Genomic DNA, 22100 nt, shown 5'->3' with positions numbered 1-22100 from the left:
CAGCGGGTGAGAGCTGCCATGGAGCATTGAGTTGCCATGTAGTCCTTCATTTCCAATCTGTCTCCCGTTTTCTAAACATCGCCATGCATTTCTTTTGCAAGCAAGTGTGCAGGGCAGACAAACAGAATGCATCCGTCTTTTTCTCGCCTCGACGTTCAGATAAAAACAAACATGTTTCATATATCTGAAGTCTCTGTGCATAGACCAGACCAGTGAACTATGGCATAGACACCCCTTCTTGGGGGCAGGCATAATTACAGTATTAATCAATTCAACACATTATTCTCACAAGATCAATTAATATACGAACAGACAGTGACAGACAGACAGAAAGAACGACAGACAGAAAGACAGACAGACAGAACGACAGACCATTTTTTATTATTAAGCTACATTTCTTTGACAAAAAACGTATGACACTGTCTTGTCTTTAGATGTGAAACGGTGCCAGACTTTAATTGTTTCAAAGTCTTCTAGTCAGTGTATGGTAGATGTGAGAGAGTGTCATACTTTGGTCTTTTAAAAGTGTTTTCACAGTCTCATGGCAGGCATTTATTCCTGCCTTTTTAATCTCATCTGTGTTTGAGTTAAATCAATTATAACTCCCATGCAGTCACCTTTGGCAAACGCTGAATGCCACCGTTCACTTTGCTTAAAGCCAGGGTTAAGGCAGGATCAACGTTTGAGGAATGCTAAATGTAGTAGTTTTTACTTCAGAAACAATACTGTAGGAGGTTGTCATTACAACACACGGTAGTAATACGGTATATCCAGAAAAGCCAAGCCAAACATTACACTTTTAGTCTCACAATTCAGTTCAGCAGCCCCCCATCCCCTTAAACTTTATCTTGGCATCAATCTAAAGAGACAGACGGGACGGGTAGACCAAGACAGATGGACTGGTATCTATGTAGGTAGGCAGACAGACTGGCAAATGGATGTATCTGTCTAGCTTCATCTGGATGAATGGGTGGACGGGTGGATGAATGGACCGTCAACCATGCAGTAAACACACCATTTATTACCACACAGACAGGGAGCAGGGGGAAAGTGCAAGAATGTGGAGGGGACAGAGAGAGAGAGAGACAAAGTGTTAAACAAATGTGTTAAATACTATACCTGCTCCGATGACTTCCTCGATTTTCACCCCGGAGGGATCGATTTCCTTGGCGAACTCGTGGACGGCTTCGTTGGGGTCCTCGTACGTGAAGGGGTCGATGTAGATCTTGACGCCCGGTGAACTGTGACCCTCAGAGAGGGTGGGGAAGGTCACGGTGGGGGCGGTGCCGTTAAACATGTCAGGCCTCAGGGTAACCTCTGCAGAGTGTCAGGAAATAAAAATACTGTGAGACTCCTGACTTTATTCCCTATTGGAGCTGCACTGGTTCTCAACTTGGGGAACCAGGGAAAATCTGATCTTTTTATATCGTAGATCAAGGGTGGGCAACTTTCATGATGGAGAGGGCCACTATATTTTCACACTCAATCCAGAGGACCACACGCTCAAAACGCATCGCAGCCAGTGCGACATGTTTTGAGCTTGTAGATCTGCTATTTTTTTATTGGAATCCTGAAAAGTAAAAATGTTATTTAATTTCAAATGCATTTATATGTTAACTTTATGAACTCAAATACAAATACAATGGACATAAAAATGTAAATTAAATAGTACTAGTCATTAAGTTACTAATATATTGTAGACTGAAGTAATTAAAGCAGTCATGTTTGGAATTGTAACAGCTGACAATAATATATTGTTATCAGTATTCCAATATTAACTTGCGGGCCACATTAAGTGGAGGTAGGGGCCGCATGTGGCCCCCGGGCTGCCAGTTGCAAATGTATGCCGTAGATATATAGCAAGCTTTCGGTCATACACCTTCTTCAGGCATGAAGAATCATACTTTAGCCATTCAAAAATAGCAGATATACAGTAGGGGCGCCCGCTGGCCTAACGGTCCAGGCGAATACCACATTGGCTCTGATGCCTGACAGCGTGTCGCGGGTTCGAGTCCCATTCCCGACGACCTTTGCTGCGTGTCACTCATCTCTCTCCCCATTTCCTGTCAGTCTATACTGTCCTATTAATAAAAGCATAAAAGCCCCAAAACAAATCTTAAAAAATAAATAGCAGATACTGTAAACAAAGCTCATAGTGCGTCGACTGTAGATCTGCTATTTTTGAAAAATCTTAAAAAATGTAGCAAAAATATATATATTTTTAAAGTGAACATTTTTAACTCAAATCTTTGCTTCTGGAGGTCCCTATCAATGGGTCAGCAGCCAAATACATCTAGGTTTGAGAAGCACTGCAGGGTAGATAGCAGGAGAAAACAGCATGGTCCTACAGTACGCACCTCCTCCTGGGTTGTACTGCTGCAGTTTGTCACCATAAACACTCTCCTTCAACTGTCTCCTCCTGTAGACAACCACAAAGAACACATTACTGTAGGGTGGGAACCTTGTACGTCCAAAATTTTACTTTTCGGGTAGTCTAGCGTGGCCAGAAAACGATTCCACAATCTCTGAATGCTATCCACAACTTTCCCACATCCCGCCGTGCATTGCGCAGAAGGTGTGCGTCAGTTTCCGGCATCGCAGCCGAGAAAGATCTACAAGCTCACAACGGTTGCATCTGCGACGTGACGTGAGCTTGTATGTCTGCTGTTCTCCGGCAGTGTCCCACAGATAATGCTACGGTAAATTCTCGAAAACAGGTGGATATAGAGTCTGGAACTACATCTCCCGAAAGCAGAGACGGGAAGCTGGAATCTGGTCGTCATCATTTCATTTCTGCTCACGAAAATGTGAATATGAAATATGAATTTCCATTTCTGCATTATACAGTATCTCTGCTGTTGGACAGAAACCAGCTATGTCCCAAATATTAACTTTACAGGAAATTAAGGGGGAAAAAAATAAAATAAATACTGCCTCATCAAAGTTAGTATGGTGATATACGAACATTGAAATGTGTCCTTATATTATCATTACTTTACCCAAATACAGCTCAAGTGGAATTTTTGACCATTACATAATGTGTTGATTTTTTTCATTCTAATCACTGATGGAAAAAACAACTGAAGTTGGAGTTAGGTGGTTTGACTGACAGTTCGAGGATTCAATGGAGTTAGGATGTTTAGTCAGAAGCGCTTTTTAAATACTTTTCATTGGTTCAATATTTGTAAAACCCACACTAAGGGTGTTCAATTGCACTGATCTAAAAAAGAAAAATGGAGATAGCTGGTTTCTGCCTGACAGCAACGATGTACTGTATGCTTAGAACATTTTGATTTATATTAGGAAAATATTAGGAGGTGGCGTCACATCTGCTTTATCGTTTGATCATTTTCAGAGCTCCCGTGCTCCAGACTGTGTGACGGAAGCATTTGAAAATTGTGGGAGACAGTCTGGCTCACGAGACAACTTTTTCGGGAAATGGAGAAAAAAATATATCCTTTGTTCCAATGGAACCAGTTATTATTTAGTCACAAGCTCTTGTTATTTTTAATAAATATGACACCACGTTTCATTCGTTTTAATATGGATAAAACTCACTGACACACTTATAACACTTTCACTTTTAACTTTGGCTAACTTTTGTGTGACACTATTCGAGGAGGAAGTGGGGCGTTAATTTACGGGGGGAAAAAACATACAAAGAATAAAAAGGAGATGCAGCAATGATATTACATGTGGAAGGAGAGATAAACAGATGAACAACAGTTGTGTGGTCCCAAACGGACATGCATAAAGAGACAGACAGACAGCCAAATGGACAGCTGGGTGGACAGATGGTGTTTACAGTATATAAAGCAAACATTTATGGAGATTGTGTGTGTGTGTGTGTGTGTGTGTGTGTGTGTGTGTGTGTGTGTGTGTGTGTGCGCGCGTGCGCGCGCGTGCATTACCTGGTACAGATGATGGCGATAGCCACTAGGGACACGATACACACTCCACCGACTAATGAACCTGCTATCAGGGAAAGCTGCTGTCCGAGCTCTGACTTATACTCATCTGGAGAAGCACACGCACACGCACACACACACGCACACGCACACACACACACAGACTTATAATCATCTATACAGAATCACACATACAGTACCCATTCCTGTCTGACAGATCTCCATATTTTAACTGTGTTTTTTTTTTGGTAAATGAATGCCCTACTTCAGGGGTAGGCAACCTGCTGCTCTAGAGCCGCCTGTGGCTCTTAGGCCCTCTCCTGTGGCTCCCAGTTGCTTGGGCAAAGAAGTATGCAAAGGAATAAGAGGTTTTCTTTTAAAAATAAGAAACACATTATTGAGAGAAAATAAAGAATGTAATATTAATGATTTATGCCAACGCTGCTGGCTTACTGGTATACTTGATCTGCTTTGAGAAATTAGCAAACAATGAAAAAGTAATATCGAAAGCCCAGAAAAAGCATGAATAAATAAATAAAGCAAACATAATTTGCGGCTCCAGACAGATTTTGAATTCTTTTTTGGGCCAAAAATTGATCTTTTGATAACTGAGGTTGCCTACCCATGCCCTACTTGATCATACTACAGCAGATCCACACGCTTGTGAGGATATTGCAAGTGGGCCCCCAAATAATTGGCATACCCACAACGATACCCACACTCATGCCTTTCCCATTTTTCCAAACACGCACGCACGCACGCACGCACGCACGCACGCACGCACGCACGCACGCACGCACGCACGCACGCACGCACGCACGCACACACACACACACACACACACACACACACACACACACACACACACACACACACACACACACACACACACACACACACACACACACACACACACACACACACACACACACACACACACACACACACACAAACACACACACACACACACACACACACACACACACACACACACACTCACACAAATCCAGCCATGCCCCATGCCACCCCTGCCTTACCGTCGGTAAGTGTCTGGAAGAGCATGTCTTTGCTGTAGGCTCCGTAGCCGGCCACGGTGCGAGCCCTCACCTGGACCACATAGCCCGTCCCTGGCTTCAGGCCCTCCAGAACCACACTGGAGGTCCCGCTCTGGACCTCTGAACTGTTCAGCACGCTAGACTGGACCTGGGGGGGGACATTTTAAATGACATGGACTTCCACTGTAAATATCTCCCTTTTCTTTTCATTTTATTTTCCTTTTTTCTTCTTTTTGAACGCTTTTCCCCTTTTGTTATTGATGATATCCTATGCACTGTGTTCTATCCGTCTGTCGTTCAATGTTATATGAGATACACAAGTGGCTCCTGTGTAAATACGCTGAAAAACTTACTAGGATCACCTTTTAGTTTACCTTGTACCAGCGATTTGTACTGTCATGAGACTGTACTTTTTCCTATGCAAACTTCTAATAAACTCAATCAATCAAACATAATTGTTACATAACCCATTAAGACCTGAGGTTGATTCTATGAACGCCTTCTAAATTGCTAGTTCTCAAACATTTTCATGCCAAGGACCCCCAAAATGATAATGAAACTGTTTTGTGACATGGACCCCCAGAAGAAAAGATTTGTGTTAAAACTTAAAAGTCATAATCTTTCAAACACTTTCAAGATTTTTCAAAAATCTTCAAAAATTGCAGATGTACAAACTCGCAGTGCTGCACGGAGTGACGTGCTGCGAGCTTGTACAGTACATCTGCTAGTTCTGAATAGCCAACGCTAAAATCTAAAATGACACAATGATGCTTTCCCGGTTCTAATGGGTGGATAACATGTAACATAGTCAAGTCAGAGAGCTGCTAATGCTACTGATATTGCGGTTTGGGAACGGCAAGGCTCAGCTGTACAGGTTGTTGTTGTCTGAACTGTTGAGAGGGACATTTCAAGCCAGTAGGGTCAGCTGTCCCATTAGGCGGTCGCTGAAATCAATAGTAAGGTAATGGTAAGATGAGATGCTGGAAGGATAAGTGTGAGCCTTAGGGAAAGATCTGTGTGCAGAGGTAATACCCCCTCTTGGCTTTAGTCTAATATCCAATATTTATTTTTATATTTTCATTTTGTACATGCTACTCATGCTATAAAGCATAAACGACAAGCAAGCGTTCCACTACATTCTGCGTATTGGTAATTCTTTAAATAAAAATCATAACCAGAAAGCAAAAAAGGATAACACATGCCTCACAATACATTAAACACATATATTTGAAATGTTATTGATGGTTAAGACATGGCAAGGTTTGGTTTTGGTGGACTGCAGAAGGTATGCTTTTATGGCTCGCTGTTGCATGCGAGTGCATAGTATTTGGTCAGGAGTAGGCTGGCCGAGCGCGGACGTTCTATGACCCAGAAGGGCGGGGATACAAGCCGCTGAATCTCATGTGGCCAATAGCATTTGTTCACTGATCTCAGTTTTTTTTTTCAGGAGCTGGCCAGAGCTCTTAATTGCTCCCTTTGAACTTCAAATGGGTTGTGAACTGAGGTAATTGATTGGGCCATAAAAGTGTCAAGTGAGTTCGTTAGTGATCTCTCATATCAACGAAAGCATCAAAGACAACCTGTTTGATGCCTGTCATAGAGTGGAGGGGGAGGGGGGAATGTGTTTGTTTCAAGCCTCCAGAACCAAGTGGGAGGTCTGAAGCGCCATGGACATGGTGGCCGTTTGAGGTACTGCAGTTGGGGCTTCTAACCATATGAATGCGCTCTAGGCTTCTTTGTATTGACTGCGCGTTCATATAGCGGAAGTACTCAGCAAGCCCCAGCGCGTCCATGAACACAAACTATGACGCAAAATGCGTCATGTTTTAGAGGCGTTTCCAAGCGCGGAAGTATGCTTCATGCGCTGGGTGAGCAACTCAATTCAAGTGGACGGGTGGGGATATCTGGTGTCCTCTCTATACTTATTATAACTCTATGGTTTGTATACACACAGACTTGCCTGATTAGCTGAACCACAGTTACAGGGGCTTTACGAAGGCTTTTCTTTCCTGGATCCCGAGGCTAGGTCAGGAGTAACATAATCCAGCAACGCTACATTAAAGCAGAAACTAAGCAGGTGGAGCAAAAGGTTGGTGAATAAAGCAGCCAAACTGATGAGGACACAGAACAGCAGCAGGAGAGCAGCCTCACAGTTCTAAGTGGGGTTGAGTACACTGTGTAAACACTTGACAGTATTCTGTGTGAATGATGATTTGTTTGCTTGATTGGTTTGGTCCAATCATCAGCTTTAAAGCCAGGTAGTTACTGGACAGAATATACCGTACGTTTACTTCAAACAGTAGTTGTTTCTCTGTTGGGTGGAGACCTCATTATGTGAAAAACTGTTGCTTTTTGGGATTCAATGTCAAAAGTAGCAAATGTAGCAGATAGAAATGTGGAGATACAATAAGAGGTTTCTGACCAACAGTGACTATAACCTGGTTTATATATATATATATATATATATATATATATATATATATATATATATATATATATATATATATATATATATATATATATATATATCCTTCCCCTCTCTCTCTCTCACTCTCTCTGTCTCTCTGTCTCTCTTTTTTTGTCTCTCTCTCTCTCTCTTTGTCTGCTTGCTCTCCCTTTTGTCTGGTTTACCCTCATCTACCTTCCCTTCCTTTCCTCCTAAACCTCTCTGCCCTAAAGATGGTTAATGGGTTATTGCGGTGAATTAGACACAGTGCGGAGAAAAAACGTCTGTCAGACAAAGAAAACAGCATCACCACCACCACACACGGACGCACGCACGCACGCACGCACGCACACACACACACACACACACGCACACACGCACACACGCACATCGCACTCTCATAAACACCCACGCATCCTATACCGTAAAAATCTTGAGATTTTATGTAGCTCATTATAGACAACAGACCTTTCACCTTACCTTCCCCCTACTTACAGCCCCCCAACACCCAGCCATCCCCCTCCCTCATTCTCAGCTCCCCCCCTCTCTCTCTACTCCTCCTAACGATAATGAGGCTTTACCGCTGTATGATGCCCTGATAGAGAAAGAAAGGTAGCGACGGCCAGGGAAACACTGGGGGAGGGGCCTGCTGAACGATAAGAGATGGATTTGTTACGCTTATACAAAGTACGGTATGTGTGTGAAATGTTAGTGTGACATATGCTCCTACAGACTCTGCTAACAATATTATAAGACAAAAAAATAATAAAACAACGTTTGAAGGTTAGGTAAGTGAATTACGTTAAGGTGTGCAAAACAACAACAAAATCAATTATACAGACAATACAAGATTGGAAAAAGATATACAGGATACTGTACATGCAGCAGAAATAGGTGGCCAAAGTACAGTATATACATACATACACACACGTAGTATTAAAATGAATTGTAGTAATTCTGAGCTAGATACAGCCCGAAAACATGCTAAAATGTGCAGGAGATGTGAAAGAGAGAGAGCGGTTCGTCAGGACGATGATGGTGGAAGGAGGGATGCTGAAGAAGAGGCGTGGAGAGAAGGAAAGGTGGGGACAGGTCAGCAGAGCAGGGAGGCAAAGCCTAATGGAGTTGGGAGGCTGAGGTGTTAAGTTCTTACAGTAAGTAGAACTGCAGTACTTTGTTGACTTAAGTACCAATGGTGGTAAGAGTGCATTATCGTTGACGCCAGGCTCATCTGGGGTTGCAACAGGTGGAGGATGAGGGCGAAATAAATATGCATCTGTTTTGGGCAGTTTCGACTTTTCTTGTTCCCTTTTTTATGTCTTTAAATGTTTTTGCTCCACTTTTGTGTTTATATCCGCTGATTCTGCTCACGATTAGGCTACTACGTTAAAAATGCTGCGCCTGCACTCACTGTCGAAAAGCGATTGATGATGATGATGTAGTGGCCGGCAGTGGACTTTTTGACAGCTGTTGATGACGATTGTACACAAAATACATGTGGAGACAATGGAGGCGATTCAATTGCATTTATTTCATTTGCATGCTGTAAGTTAACTTGCAAACTACTCATGGACAACAACATTTCAATATTATCTCTCTTGTCAATAATTTACAACCAACCGTGATTATACCCTAACAGTTGCAGTAACTGCGGGTTTGGTGCAGCGCTTTAAAAGCGACAATGTATCGCCTTTCAAACCAATGTGTTACAGTACATTTGATGGGCCCATCCGTCACGTCACAGCACTGCTAACAGTCGTCACATAAAATAAAGGTCAATGTGATGGGGCCCAGAGACAGCCAGTACAAGCCCCCCTCAGCCCCCCGTGAAGCTCTGCCCCCGCTAAGTGCATCGTAAATCGGGCAGAAACTCCTTATCTTCATATTTATACTTTTTTTATATACTTTATTGCGGGTTCATACAATACATATCACCCATGTCATCCATATTAGCTTAGTTTTCTTCACTTTTCACGTTTAATTCATTCTGCATTAAAAAAAAGAAGAGGAAAGAAAAAAGGGGGAGATAGAAGTAAGAGAGAGAAAAAAAATCACCCCCCCCCCCCCCCCTGTGTGTGTGTGTGTGTGTGTGTGTGTGTGCGTGTGTGTGTGCCTGGCCTGGCCTGAAAACAGCGCCCCTCCCTTAACATGTGTGGTCAGAAAAGGTACTACACCAGGCTTGAGGCTACATACAGACAGACAGACCCACCCACCCACAAACAAACATACCTACACACACGGCCACGCTATGGAGACGGTGTGACCACCGCTCAAAAAGGGGGCTGGGTAGCTTTCCTGTAATGCTCCTATAACTACTTTTACCCTTCATGTATCTGAGACCCATTTACTCCAGTTTCTTCCAAATTCATCTACACAGTTTCTCATTTTGTAAGTAATTCTTTCCATCTTTAATCTCTTCAACTGTTATTTTCCAATTGTTTCTAGACTGGAGAGCATTTATAGAGCTTGAGCTCCTCTGAAAAGAGTCCTCTCTGCCCATAAAGGTTAGCTCATCTTTAAAATAAAAAATATATACGGTATATATACGTCTGAGTGTACTGGTAGCCTATGTCATGCTTCCTTAAGTTCCTTCTAACTCGTAGTGCCCAGCCAAACGAGGCAACTAAGTTCGGCATTCATGAATGGGAACAATAACATTGTGGCTGCCAACCTGAGACTGGATGTACCGGTCCGGTATAGTAGTTTGCGTGGCCTTCACTGGACATCCACTAGTCAGTTTGGAAAGAAAACCAGGAAAAGACTGGTGATGCGAGGCCAGGCTACTAAGATCTCAGTGGCTGTCTTCTTTGCTTGCTTTCTTGTTAATTTCCTAGCGGGCTTATTGATCTTCCCAAACTCTTGGTCTCGTCTTCTTTCATCTCTTGGCTGCTGGTTCCTTTGCAGCTGCATGTTTCTTGGCCTTCTCAGCCGCATGTGCAGTTCCCAGCAGCTCGCTTCCTGTGTCTGACTGTTTTCTCAGCGCATTTCTTTACCGTGGTTTTAGTCTCTCAAGTCAGACGACTCTTCCACAATCCTCAAATACTACAGATAATGTCTCTAACCATGCCTCCCGGAAGATGTCATCTTGTTCATCATTTCCGTTTGCCACGACTACGTTGATTTACAGCAGGGCAAAATTACACAACTGCAACGCCAAACAGAAGTGAGGGGGAGGCAGACATCAGCTGTAGTTTCTTCTGGAAGCATTTGGAAATTGTGTGAGCCCACAGTCTGTCTCCAGAGACTTCCACGGTTGCTTTAGCCTTCTTGTTGAGCTTGAAAGATCCAGTTGCTCCGGTACCTTTGGTCTCGATTGGGGTTCCCTTTCTCACCAGGGTCCTCAACAGCGATCTCGATGAGGGCCTTGCTCTTCTCAGCGTCGTAGGCTACACTGTATAGATTAGGGGCGCTACAGTGAATCAGACAAATCAATTTAATCGAGTATTACATAAAGGGGCATGTCAGTATAGGTGAAAAGTTTCAAAAAATGTAAAAAAAAAACACAAATAAAAAGTGACAATAGCAGATCAAAAAGCTCACATCACATTGTCGCACGACAACGCTGTGCCACAATGTATGAAATAACGCTTAACGCTTGGTTGCTTAAAAAATAAACGTTATAAAAAACATTGCGATTATATTGCGAATAAGAGTGGAATAATCGCAGAGAAAACAATCCATGGTTGCAGCCTTAGGCTGGATGTTTACGCAGACACCTTCCTTCTTCTGCGCCTCCTCACCGGTGCCTTTGCCGCGGGCTTCCTGCGGCGAACGGTGGACCTTCTGCGCCTCCTCCTGGTGGTCGGCGCGGCTGCGGCTGCGCGTCTCCTCCTCCTCCTGGGCGCCGCGGACGCAGCGCGCCGCGTGGTCCTCCTCCTCCTGCGTTTGACCGGAGCCGCCGCCGCCACGGAGCGCCTCCTCCTTCTTCTTGCTTCTGCCTTCGCTGGGGAAGCGTGAACTACGGCCTTTGTCATCCTCTTGCGGTCGAAAAATTAATTAGAGTAAAGAACTACCAAAATAGTTACTACTTGCGCTGAACTTTAAGACTGAACACAGACTCTGTGCGTCGCCATTGTTATAGTGCTTGGAGGCTGCTCTGTGACGTCACCTTGATGACATAGGGCGCAGTGTTGGGTCAAAGTATTCAAATGTTTTACTCGCGTAAAAGTATCAATACTGCAATGTAGCTTGTAACTCTGTTACAAGTAAAAGTCCGGAATTCAAAATGTGCTCTTGAGTAAAATACAAAAGTATTGGGGTCAAAACGTACTTAACACATCGGGTGCCCACGAGGTGTCTACACGCCAATCTCTTTGATGTCTCTGGAGGCCCACGACGCGTTTGACGCATTTTACAATAATCTATACTGTACTGTAGTTACTGTACATTGCTACCGCAATGAAGGCTCTACCACGGTGATCAAACGCCAACAATATGGGAAAAACACTACATTTCCCAAAATGCAGTGCGGTACACGTGACCAGGATGTGCAGTCTCCCTGCAGCCAATCACAAGCTTCTGTTCCTATCCTGCACTGCACTCTATCGTCCCCTCGCACTGCAGGCTCGCACGACCCGTATGTATCATGGATACTAGTATTTTCCCAGTAACGGAGTCTTGGCGGAGATACACGTAACATGGCGGATTCTTCTCCTAGTCTAGCTTTTTCAATCACCATGTTCAATGCGCGGTCCTTTCTACCTACCGTGACACAAACGCTGTGGCCCAGGTTTGATAAAAAGATGTCCTGACTGAAAGAAAACGTTATCGTAAAAATAAACAGGACATCCGTGGATTACATTTACTCGTATCATGGATACTATTTTCCCAGTGACACGGCGGAGGTAACGTAACATGGCGGATTCCTCTCCTGGTCTAGCTTTTTCAATCACCATGTTCAAAACGCGACCCTTTCTACCGCCCGTGACACACACGCTGTGGCCCAAGATTGGTAAAAAGCTGTCCTGACTGAAAGAAAAGATCATTGTGAAAATAAACTGGACATACTTGGATTACATTTACTCAACGTATTACGGATACTTTTTCCACGACGCGAAGGTACGTAAATGACGTGTTGCCATGGAGACGATGGGCCCCTGCGAGGGTAAACCCTGAATTAACGTGGGCATCCGATGTGTTAATGTACAAAAAGTGGAAGGTACTCATTATGCAGAATGTCCCATTTCAAGTCAGCCGATCTACAAGCTCACGATGCGTCGTTCAAATGGACGAAATGTATATATGGTTGAAAGTGGTAAATGCATGTTTTTTTATAATAATAAAAATCTTCAAAGTAACTTGTAAATATAGTGGAGTAAAAGTGCAATATTTGCCTCTGAGATGTAGTGCAGTAGAAGTACAGTAAAAGTACAAAAGATTGGAAATACCAACGTTCAGTAGTTCAGTACTTTACACCACAAGCTTGTAGATCTGCTATGTTTTGGGCAAACGTTCCGCCCCAGGATAATGGATGTTTCTTGCGGATAGTTTGATTATTGCGATATCGTAAATGGCATTTTCTTTTGTTACAATAATCGTGACATGACATTTTCTTAGTCCAGGGGTGGTTCGGAGGACAGAACCAGATTTCTTGACAAACCTTTTTTTCAGCCTCCTGCTGTCAAACCGTGACACACATCCCTGCCGTACAAAATGTGTCCTGTTGGTCAGGTGGTTTGTAATCCATAAACTGTAAACAATGGGAGCAACGCATTCTAAAAACGTCACTATTTGAGGTTTCGGGGAAACCCGCTCTGTTGCATGCTGAAGCAGGGCGTGATGATTTCCGTTCTGTCCCTGTATCGGCACGCAATCCGGACATCGCAGCGCTTGGCGCGGCTCTCTCAGCCTCTCGCTGCTCAAGTTGTGTCCTGGGTTCGAGAACAGCAGTTCCACCTCCCGGTGCGGGCAGGGTTAAGGTCTTTGCACACTGCTGCGTTTTTCGTTGCGAAATGCGTTTTTCAGGGCAAGGAGAGAGAGAGATAGAGAGAGCAAGGGACCGAGTGGTGCGCGAAACGGGCGGCAGTGTGCAAATGTGACTGACATAACGTGAGGTTGATTTTTTTATTTGCGCGCTGCGCTCCGAAATTCACTCCGATATTCGGCCCGAAAAACGCAGCAGTGTGCAAAGACCTTTATTGTGACAGGTGCGCCCCCAACACGTCCCCACTGGGCGTTCGTTAGTCAGTTCAAAGCTGTCGGTGTGTTGCCATTGATTAAACAATTTAATACTGTACTGAGGTTATTGCAACCATGAAAAGTCCCTTCCAGCCAACACCAAAAACCCAGTCTCTGTGCCTGCGTTTGTGTGTGTGAGTGTGTAAGAGAGAGAGCTGAGAGAAAGAGAGTATTTCTAGTGGAATAATACCTAATAAAATATTGATTGGGTGTAAGGGATTCTTTAAATCGAATGTGTTTGTTATTTTTTCCTGTACCTTCTGCCAAAACCTTTTCTTTTTTTTTTAAAGATTTGTGTTTTGGGCTTTTATTGATAGAACAGTAGACTGACAGGAAATGGGGGGAGAGATGGGGAGTGACACGCGACAAAGGTCGTCCGGATCGGGAATCGAACCGGTGACGCCGCCAGGCATCCATGCCTATGTGGCAATGCCTAAGTGGTATGCCCCTGGACCAGTAGGCCAGCGGGCCCCCCTGCCAAAACCTTTTCAATATATATTTTTGTGTTTTTTGGTAAATGAATGCCCTGTTCAAAAGTAGCGGATCTACAAGCTCGCGAGTCGCGACACATTTTTGGAGGTTTCCACCCAACAGAGACAAAGTAGAAAGTACTACCACAGTTAGTTCTTTACTTGAGTACGTTTGTTTATTTGTGTCTACTTTCACTTCTCTTACCATGGAGATGCAGGGAGATGTGAGGGAGCCTCAGGGAGGTGAGGAGATTTGATAAGAGGAGAAGAATGTGTGTGTGTGTGTGTGTGTGTGTGTGCGTGTGTGTGCGTGCGTGCGTGCGTGCGTGCGCGATCCACAATGTTTGATATTGCCAACGTCCCCAGGAGGGCCTTGTTTCATCTAGCATGCTGTCGCTGCCAGCGTACAGCCCAGAACCTTCAGAATCACACAGTGACTACCATACCTGCAAGAAGGCATTAAAATGACAGGGTTGTGCTGGGAGGTGAAGATGGGAAGGCCGGGCTCAGGGGGGAAGGAGAGGATTTAGGGCTGCGTGTGTGTGTGTGTGAGTGGGGGGGGGGGGGGGGGGGGCTTTAAGGTTGGTTAGGGGCAGTCGGTCTGGGCATGCCTGGTTGAGGGAGATAAGTAATGGTGTCCCACTGCCATATCTAATTCACTACATTAAAACCTGGTTATCAGCAGTAGGCTAGAAAGGAGGGGGGGGGGGGGGGGGGGTGGAGGTAGGGGGGGGGAGAGAAGAGGAGAGAAGAGGAGAGAAGGAATATAGAAATAGTTTGGACGGATAAAGGATGGCAGGGACGTGCAGAGAATGTTAGAGAGGCAGGGGCTGACATTTCTAAAAGGGCACTTTTGGTGAAAATATTGAAAATAGCAGACCAAGCAAGACCAAGCAGTGAGCTTGGAGGTCGGCAATTTTTGGCACTTGATACCACACTAAACTAAGCATAATCAAGTGAATACTGGAGACTAGGGATGTGAATCTCGACCACTGACGCGATACGATACGCACCTCGATACACTGCCAGCGATACGATATAATTGCGATACATTAAAATCCTGCCGATACGATACATCACGATTTACCCCTGTTCCCGACACGATGCGATACGATTCACGATTCACCACGATTCAAGCCCAAATCCCAAAATTTACAAAACATAGCGACTAAAAATTTATGAAATTTAAATTCAAGGCAATTTATTGTTTCACTATAGTACTAGGCTCTGTCTAACAACCCAACATATAGTATTCTGGGAGAACACAAAGCTGCTGGCTATTGTAGAATTGTTTGATAACTAATCATATAGAAGGCCTATGTCATTATTAGTAGGCCTATATGTCTTCAACTGGGGGTCAGGGACCCCAATCCAGGGTTATTACAGGGGGCCTGCCAAATATTTGTGTGATACAGTAGGCTATAATGCCTAGCCTACAGCGAGGGTCCCTGCTTGATCTCTGTCTGAGCTAAGGGGTCCTTAACCTGAAAAACTATAAAGTCCCTCCCTGGTTTGTATTATTATATCATTATATGATATAATAATATTATATAATATCATATTATATTTTATCCAGGATTATGCATTTTTTATAGCCAAAATGTTTTAAAACAGACCTACAAGCTCACTGCGCGTCGCATCCACGACGCATTGTGAGCTTGAGGGTCTGCTATTTTAGGTGCGACACCCTTGTACTGCGATGTATAAAGTAGGCTTCTTTCCCAGAGCACAACTAGCAGCAGAGAAAGTGAGAGTTGCTTGCATCAAACAGGAAAGTTGCAGAACAGTGACAAATACTTTGTTAAACGCAAGCAGTAGTCCTACAACACCCAGCAACATTGTTGTTGTGTGTGTGCGTGCAGTTAATAGTCTATCAATCAATTGTCCGTCGGAGATTCGCTAAGAAACGGCTGTTGATTACATATCACTCAGCCTGTGCCACTCTGTGACAACAATCAGCGCAGCGGACTTGGATGTTATAAAGCTAAGTAGGCTACTAATCTTGCATCTTTTTAACCCGTGGGGCTGCTAGTTCGTCTGTGTTGATTCACTTTCACTCGCATTTCGCTGCACTGTCTGTCTCCCTGGTTGCCTGCATGCAGAGCGCAGATGTTGTCCGAGTCGCAGCTCGCATTTAGACTGGCTTTTGGGGAGGGGGCTGAATGCTGGGCTGATGGTGCATTCGAGGCGCCTCGGAAACACAGGATAGAATGAAATACTATAATGGAAGAACCGATACAATCGCGGAATTTACCGATCCAGTCACTCACGGAACGATCCATTTACGATTTCAGCCGTATATTGTACCGGTACACACTGAATGAACCGATTCACTCGTATCGCGGATGTTTGTATCGCGATTACGATCCGTACCGGTATATCTTCGCATCCCTACTGGAGACGTGGCGTAACGGCATGGATTTCTACACAGAGAGGGACATTCTTTCAACATAAGATGCTGCATTCATGTTCAGGAGAGTTTGGACAAGGCAATTCTTTTGAATGAATATAGCAGGGAAAGGGGCCATTTTGCTTTTCTTTCACCACATTAAAAACTGCATTCATGGTCTGGAGAGGGGCAGGGCACTTTTTACAGACAGGTAAAAGGGCAGGGGCTCAAGCCCCCTTTGATGTCTACGTGTGCACGTGCCTGAAGGATGGCTAGTAAAATGTGATGGAGGGAGGAGAGAGAGAGAGGAAGGGAGAGAAGCTAGCAGACTATTGATAATCCTGCCCAGGCTTATCGAAGCAGTCGAGGATTTCCTTTGACTTGAATCTGAGCTGCCATTCTGTGTTTTTTTATTGTTTTGTGTCTTTCAGTAATTAGAGCTTTCTCAAAGAACAAGACAATACATTTTTGTCTGGATTAGACTGTGTGTCCAATGACCATAACCTTATTAAGACTCCATTAGACTGCAGATCAGCATCAGTAAGCAGCCGCTGGCCATTGTGTCTCTCATGCATATCTATTTCCCATCTACATAAATGAACATGTTTATGTTCTTTCTAGTGGAGGGTTTTTAATTGAAATATTTAAATATGTTGATGCCTCTTGGCTTCATAAAGTGAAAAGGGGGGGGGGGGGGGGGGGGAACAAAGCAGCCAGGGGACCGCATCACCTTGGCCCTTGTCATTCATAATAGCCTTTCAGTGCCTACGGTTAACACATGACTGTATACCATATGTTTCTAGGTCAAGGTCATGGAAAAAGAATTGTCCCATAGTCACAGTGACAATAATAGCTGTTGTTTCATAACCCTCTCTTGCATGTTTGCAGAAATATCTTGGTGAACAGACACAAAAGAAATGTACATACAAACGCACACATGCAAGCACGCAGGCACGCACACACGCACGCACACACACACACACACACACACACACACACACACGCACACACACACACACACACACACACACACACACACACACACACACACACACACACACACTCTGATTCTGTGATCCCTACCTTGTCATAGTATCGTATCTCGTAGTCCAGGATAATCCCGTTGGGCTGCTCTGGTGGTGGCCATGAAAGTGAGAAACTGCGGCTTGTTGAGCTCACTTGGTGCATTATGGGAACTACTGAAGGAGCTGTTCACACACACACACACACACACACACACACACACACACACACACACACACACACACACACACAGGCTGTTAATAACGATCGAAAACAGTATTTTTTCATGTTTTTTTTTTTTTTTTCAGACCCAACAGAAGAAATATTTAATTCTCTCCTCCTGGGACCTAAAATCATGAAAATAAATGAGGAACAACAATAGCCCCGAGTGAGATTTCTTAATCACCGGGGACTCATAGGGACTGCTAAAAATGTTTTTTTGTTAAACATCGTATTTCATGTGCCAAATTATTAGAAACTGTTTACTCAGTGTATAACTCCCATTTAAAACGATTTTTTTAACAGGCTTTTAACAATTATGTGCTGAATAAGTCTCATGACCATAGTAGGGTTGGGACCCGGAACCGGGAGGAACCGGATCCAACATTGAGGAAACAGGAATTGGTTCTATCACATTGTTCACATTGTCAACTGTTTTTTAATCACACTGTCAGAGCTTGGACTGGTATTTGGGACTTCACGTCCTCTATACAATTACAATACGGTGGTTATCAAACTTTTTGATTTCAAGGACCACCATGAATCTGAGAGTGTGGGATCCATTTGCTTCCATCTGTACTCTCTCACAGTTACAGTCCCGTAAGGGTCCATTTGTAACCCCCTATAGCAGGGGTCTTCAACGTTTTCAGGTCAAGGACCCCTTAGTTGAGAGAGAGATGAAGCAGGGACCCCCACAATCTGTTCATAGATATAGTTTCATTGTTTGACAGCACGATCAACAGTGTATTTTGGATTCATGTTAATGTGTGTTTTCAGATATTTAACCATTTGAACCATCAATACTTAATAAACTTTCACCTTTCACTGTACTTAGTCTGCTCTTTTCCCCCTCCAAAACTCTTTGGAGGGCGCGAGGCGCGAGGCGTTTTGAGCTTGTAGATCTGCTATATTTGGCTAAAGTTCTTAGAATATGGACGCTAGGGTTCAAATGGTTAATATAAGAAAGGGGGGGGGGAAAAACAAGTTCCTATCACACAAAGATTTGGATGACCCCCTTTAGTAAGACCCCTGCCCTATAGGAATAATCGTGAAAGGGAACCATTAAGGAATCAGACCGTTTAAGATGGAATTGTTAAGGAACCGGAATCGTTAAAATCCTAAAGGATCCCAAACCTACAGTAGACCATAGGTCCCCATGCAAGACCTATTGTCTCATTTTAAAATACTGTTGCAACTCGACCTGACAATAAACCTGCTGTTTCTAAAACTCCCTGAAGCGTGCCGGTAGGAATTGGAGGAATTCGCCTGACAGTGGCCGGCATGTACAACCTGCACAGCAAAACGGCACGACGACAATCAATCACCATTTTCAAGCACGCTTGCCCTAGTTGAGGTAAATGATGTGTTTTCTATCAAAGCAAAAGCGGCTTTAAAATCCAAGTCGGCGTAGAGCAGTAGGAAATATCACTTGTGCCCGTCTCCATAAAATATTGATGGAGCTGTAAAGTCAGCTTGCCTTTTATAGTCTTTGAGAATTACACTGTCAGTGCGGGGAGGGGAAGGGGATGAAAAAAGAGAGACACTAGGACGGGAAACAGAGGCAGAGGCGGAGAGAGTGATGGGAAGGGGAAAGAAAAGATGGATCAAAGAGAGGGATGAGGAAAGAAACACAGAGGGAGGGAAGGAAGATAAACAGAGGGAGAGCGAGCGGCGAGCAGGAGGGACTGAGACATTGATAGACTGGAGGAACAACAAGGGAGAGATGACAAGCTTAGAACAGGTTCACTGCACACTGACACTCTCTCTCTCTCTCTCTCTCTCTCTCTCTCTCTCTCTCTCTCTCCTCTCCCCAGTCATCACCTCCTCCTGAAACTCCCTGACCTCTAGTCCCCAGTCATCACCTCCTGCTCAAACTCCCTGACTCTCCCCAGTCATCACCAGTGGTGGAAAAGGCTATTTCCACTATCAATGTTCTTTTTTAATAAAGTTGTCAAATATGTCAGTAATTTCTTTGAATTTTTAGGTTATGTGTCATATCTATCATGTGCAACTTCAAAGCCTAAAAGCCAAACAGACAAATTGTCAACAACAAAAACACAATTAAATCGTTAATCGCAATTATTTGAGTGACAATTAATCGTCATATAATCGTGACAGCCCTACTCACATGTTTTAAGTAAAAGTATCAATACAACATTGTAAAAATAAAAAATAAATCAAAATAATACATCCTAAAACAGGTAATTAAACACACTGTATTGTACTATGCACACACACAGGCTCAGGTTAGCCTCAAACAAATTAATACACACACACACACATTATGCACATAGACGCATGCATTATTATACACACACACAGACTGGACTGTTACTTTTTACACTCACCAGCCTGATTGGTCGTAATGTTGATTGACAGCTGCTGTGCAGGGTAAGGGCTCTTGTTTGATACTCCATTTACTGCCTGTATGATAATAAAAATTAAATAAAAACATTCCACTTTAGTATACAGTCCATAGTTTGCAAAGTTAACTGCTCAATAATTCCACTTTAAAGACTGTAACACAAATGGTTATTGTCATCCTTAACGAGCACAACATTGTTTTCAATTAAGGCTTTATATGCAGCAATATTTGAGGGCAGACCTTGCTTGCTGGTAAAAATAATCACAAGCAACTTCTATGTCGTCCCTGTCGGGGGGGAAACCTCATTATGTCCAAAACTGTTAACTAGGGATGGGTATCGTTCACCTTTGAATCGATACGATACCTTTTTCGATACAATTTTCGATACTTTTTATTTAAGTTTAACTTCAACACGGAAAGAGTGGTGACTCGCTGGCTGCTGCGGTAGAGCAGAGGTGATGATGATGATCACACAGTGTGGTGGAGCGGAGAGTATAGACGTTGGATAATCATCATAATAATAAACATTATAGGCTATTGTCGGCTATTTTCCACAGTAACGAGTGTAGCCTACTAAAGCAGTCATTAAACTCTCAGTAGCCCAACTGTTACAGATGCGACCGGCCAGGGGTGCGTTCCAGAGTATCGAAGTGAGGTATCGTTCGTTTTTACGTGAACCGATACTCGATATTATCGACGTCATGCGATCGATACCATTAAAAGTATCGCAGACGATACCAATCCCTACTGTTAACTTTTCAGGATTCAAATTCAAAAACAGCAAAAGTAGCAGATTGACAAGATCAAATCACGCCGCTTCGCGTCGCCTTTTGAGCTTGTTGATCTGACACTTTTTATGCTTTTGTGGGACGCTGTTGTATGATCACATATGGCTTATTTACAAAATATATAGTGAAAATATGGAGATAAGAGGTTTCTGTCCGACATGGATGATGTGTAGCCTCGCTGCCCAGACCCCTATCCCTACACACTCCATTACCCTGTGTTAACTCTGTCCCAGAGCTGGAGCAGTGCCTGGTACAAACTGTTACCATTATTTACAGTGAAAGAACCGCAGCATAACGTCGTTGTCCGGTGGAAACCTTGTATGTCCAAAACATAACATTTTGCATTTATCATTTTGAAAATGATTTAAACTAGTGAAAACAGCCGATCTACAAGCACACAACGCCTTGCACTGCGTGTAAATGGTGTAAAAAAGGCCAGTAAGATGACCCCCGGCCACTTTCATTATCACTGAATACACCTTTAATACAGCATCACAATCATTCAAACCCCTTTAACCATATTTTAGACATTGGCTATGAAAAAATAGCACATAGGCCTACAAGCTATCAGAGAGACACTTCGTGCCATGCATTTTTGAAAAATCTTGAAAGTGTGTGTGTTTTTTTTTTTTTTTTACACAAATAATGGGGGTCCTTGCCACAAAATGTTTTGTGAACTCGGGTCCTGACCTGTATGTGGAAGGTGTAGGGAGTGTGGGTTTGGTCCTGACCTGTATGTGGAAGGTGTAGGGCGTGTGGGTTTGGTCCTGACCTGTATGTGGAAGGTGTAGGGCGTGTGGGCCCACAGCTTGCTGATCTCCACCCGCGGCTCCCTCAGCCCCTGCCTGCCCGGAGAGAAGGCCACGCCGCTGTCGTCGCACGGCTGGCACGCCCGGCGCTCTGCGCTGCGGCAGCGGCGACACAGCACGTTGTAGGCCAGGTCGTCACGGTGGCCCGTGTCCCGCGGAGCGTGCCACTCCAGCACCACAGAGGTCTCGTTGACCACAGACACCACGTTGCGAGGCGCCGAGGGAACGCCTGGACAGTCAGACAGACAGACAGAGAGACAGTCAGACAGACAGACAGAGAGACAGACAGACAGAGACAGAGAGACAGACAGACAGAGACAGAGAGACAGACAGAAACACAGGACAAGGAAGTTGAGGAGGAGTGCAGTGGTGGAAAAAAGTACTCAAATTCTTAATCCTGCAATGTAGTACTTTACTCTGTTACAAGTAGAAGTCCGGTATTCAAAATGTA

General features: G+C 44.0%; 1 protein-coding gene across 1 annotated transcript in view; it reads right to left on the bottom strand.

Annotated features, from left to right (window-relative positions):
• The window catches only part of LOC308286517 (ephrin type-B receptor 1-like), a gene marked incomplete at both ends in the record, with an annotated part of 96924 nt that overhangs the window by 16005 nt on the left and 58819 nt on the right, over positions 1-22100 (bottom strand). Inside the window, 7 exons of the mRNA XM_080727559.1 lie at positions 1120-1317; positions 2358-2419; positions 3912-4017; positions 4946-5111; positions 17529-17653; positions 20036-20111; positions 21613-21878. Coding sequence (XP_080583685.1) covers positions 1120-1317; positions 2358-2419; positions 3912-4017; positions 4946-5111; positions 17529-17653; positions 20036-20111; positions 21613-21878 — 999 coding nt within the window. The remainder of the gene's footprint in view (positions 1-1119; positions 1318-2357; positions 2420-3911; positions 4018-4945; positions 5112-17528; positions 17654-20035; positions 20112-21612; positions 21879-22100) is intronic.

Source organism: Nannobrachium achirus, assembly GCF_963921795.1.
Source record: "Nannobrachium achirus genome assembly, chromosome: 1".
NCBI lineage: Eukaryota > Metazoa > Chordata > Actinopteri > Myctophiformes > Myctophidae > Nannobrachium > Nannobrachium achirus.
The sequence above is the reverse complement of the archived record's forward strand: the minus strand, read 5'-3'. Positions and strand labels throughout refer to the sequence as shown.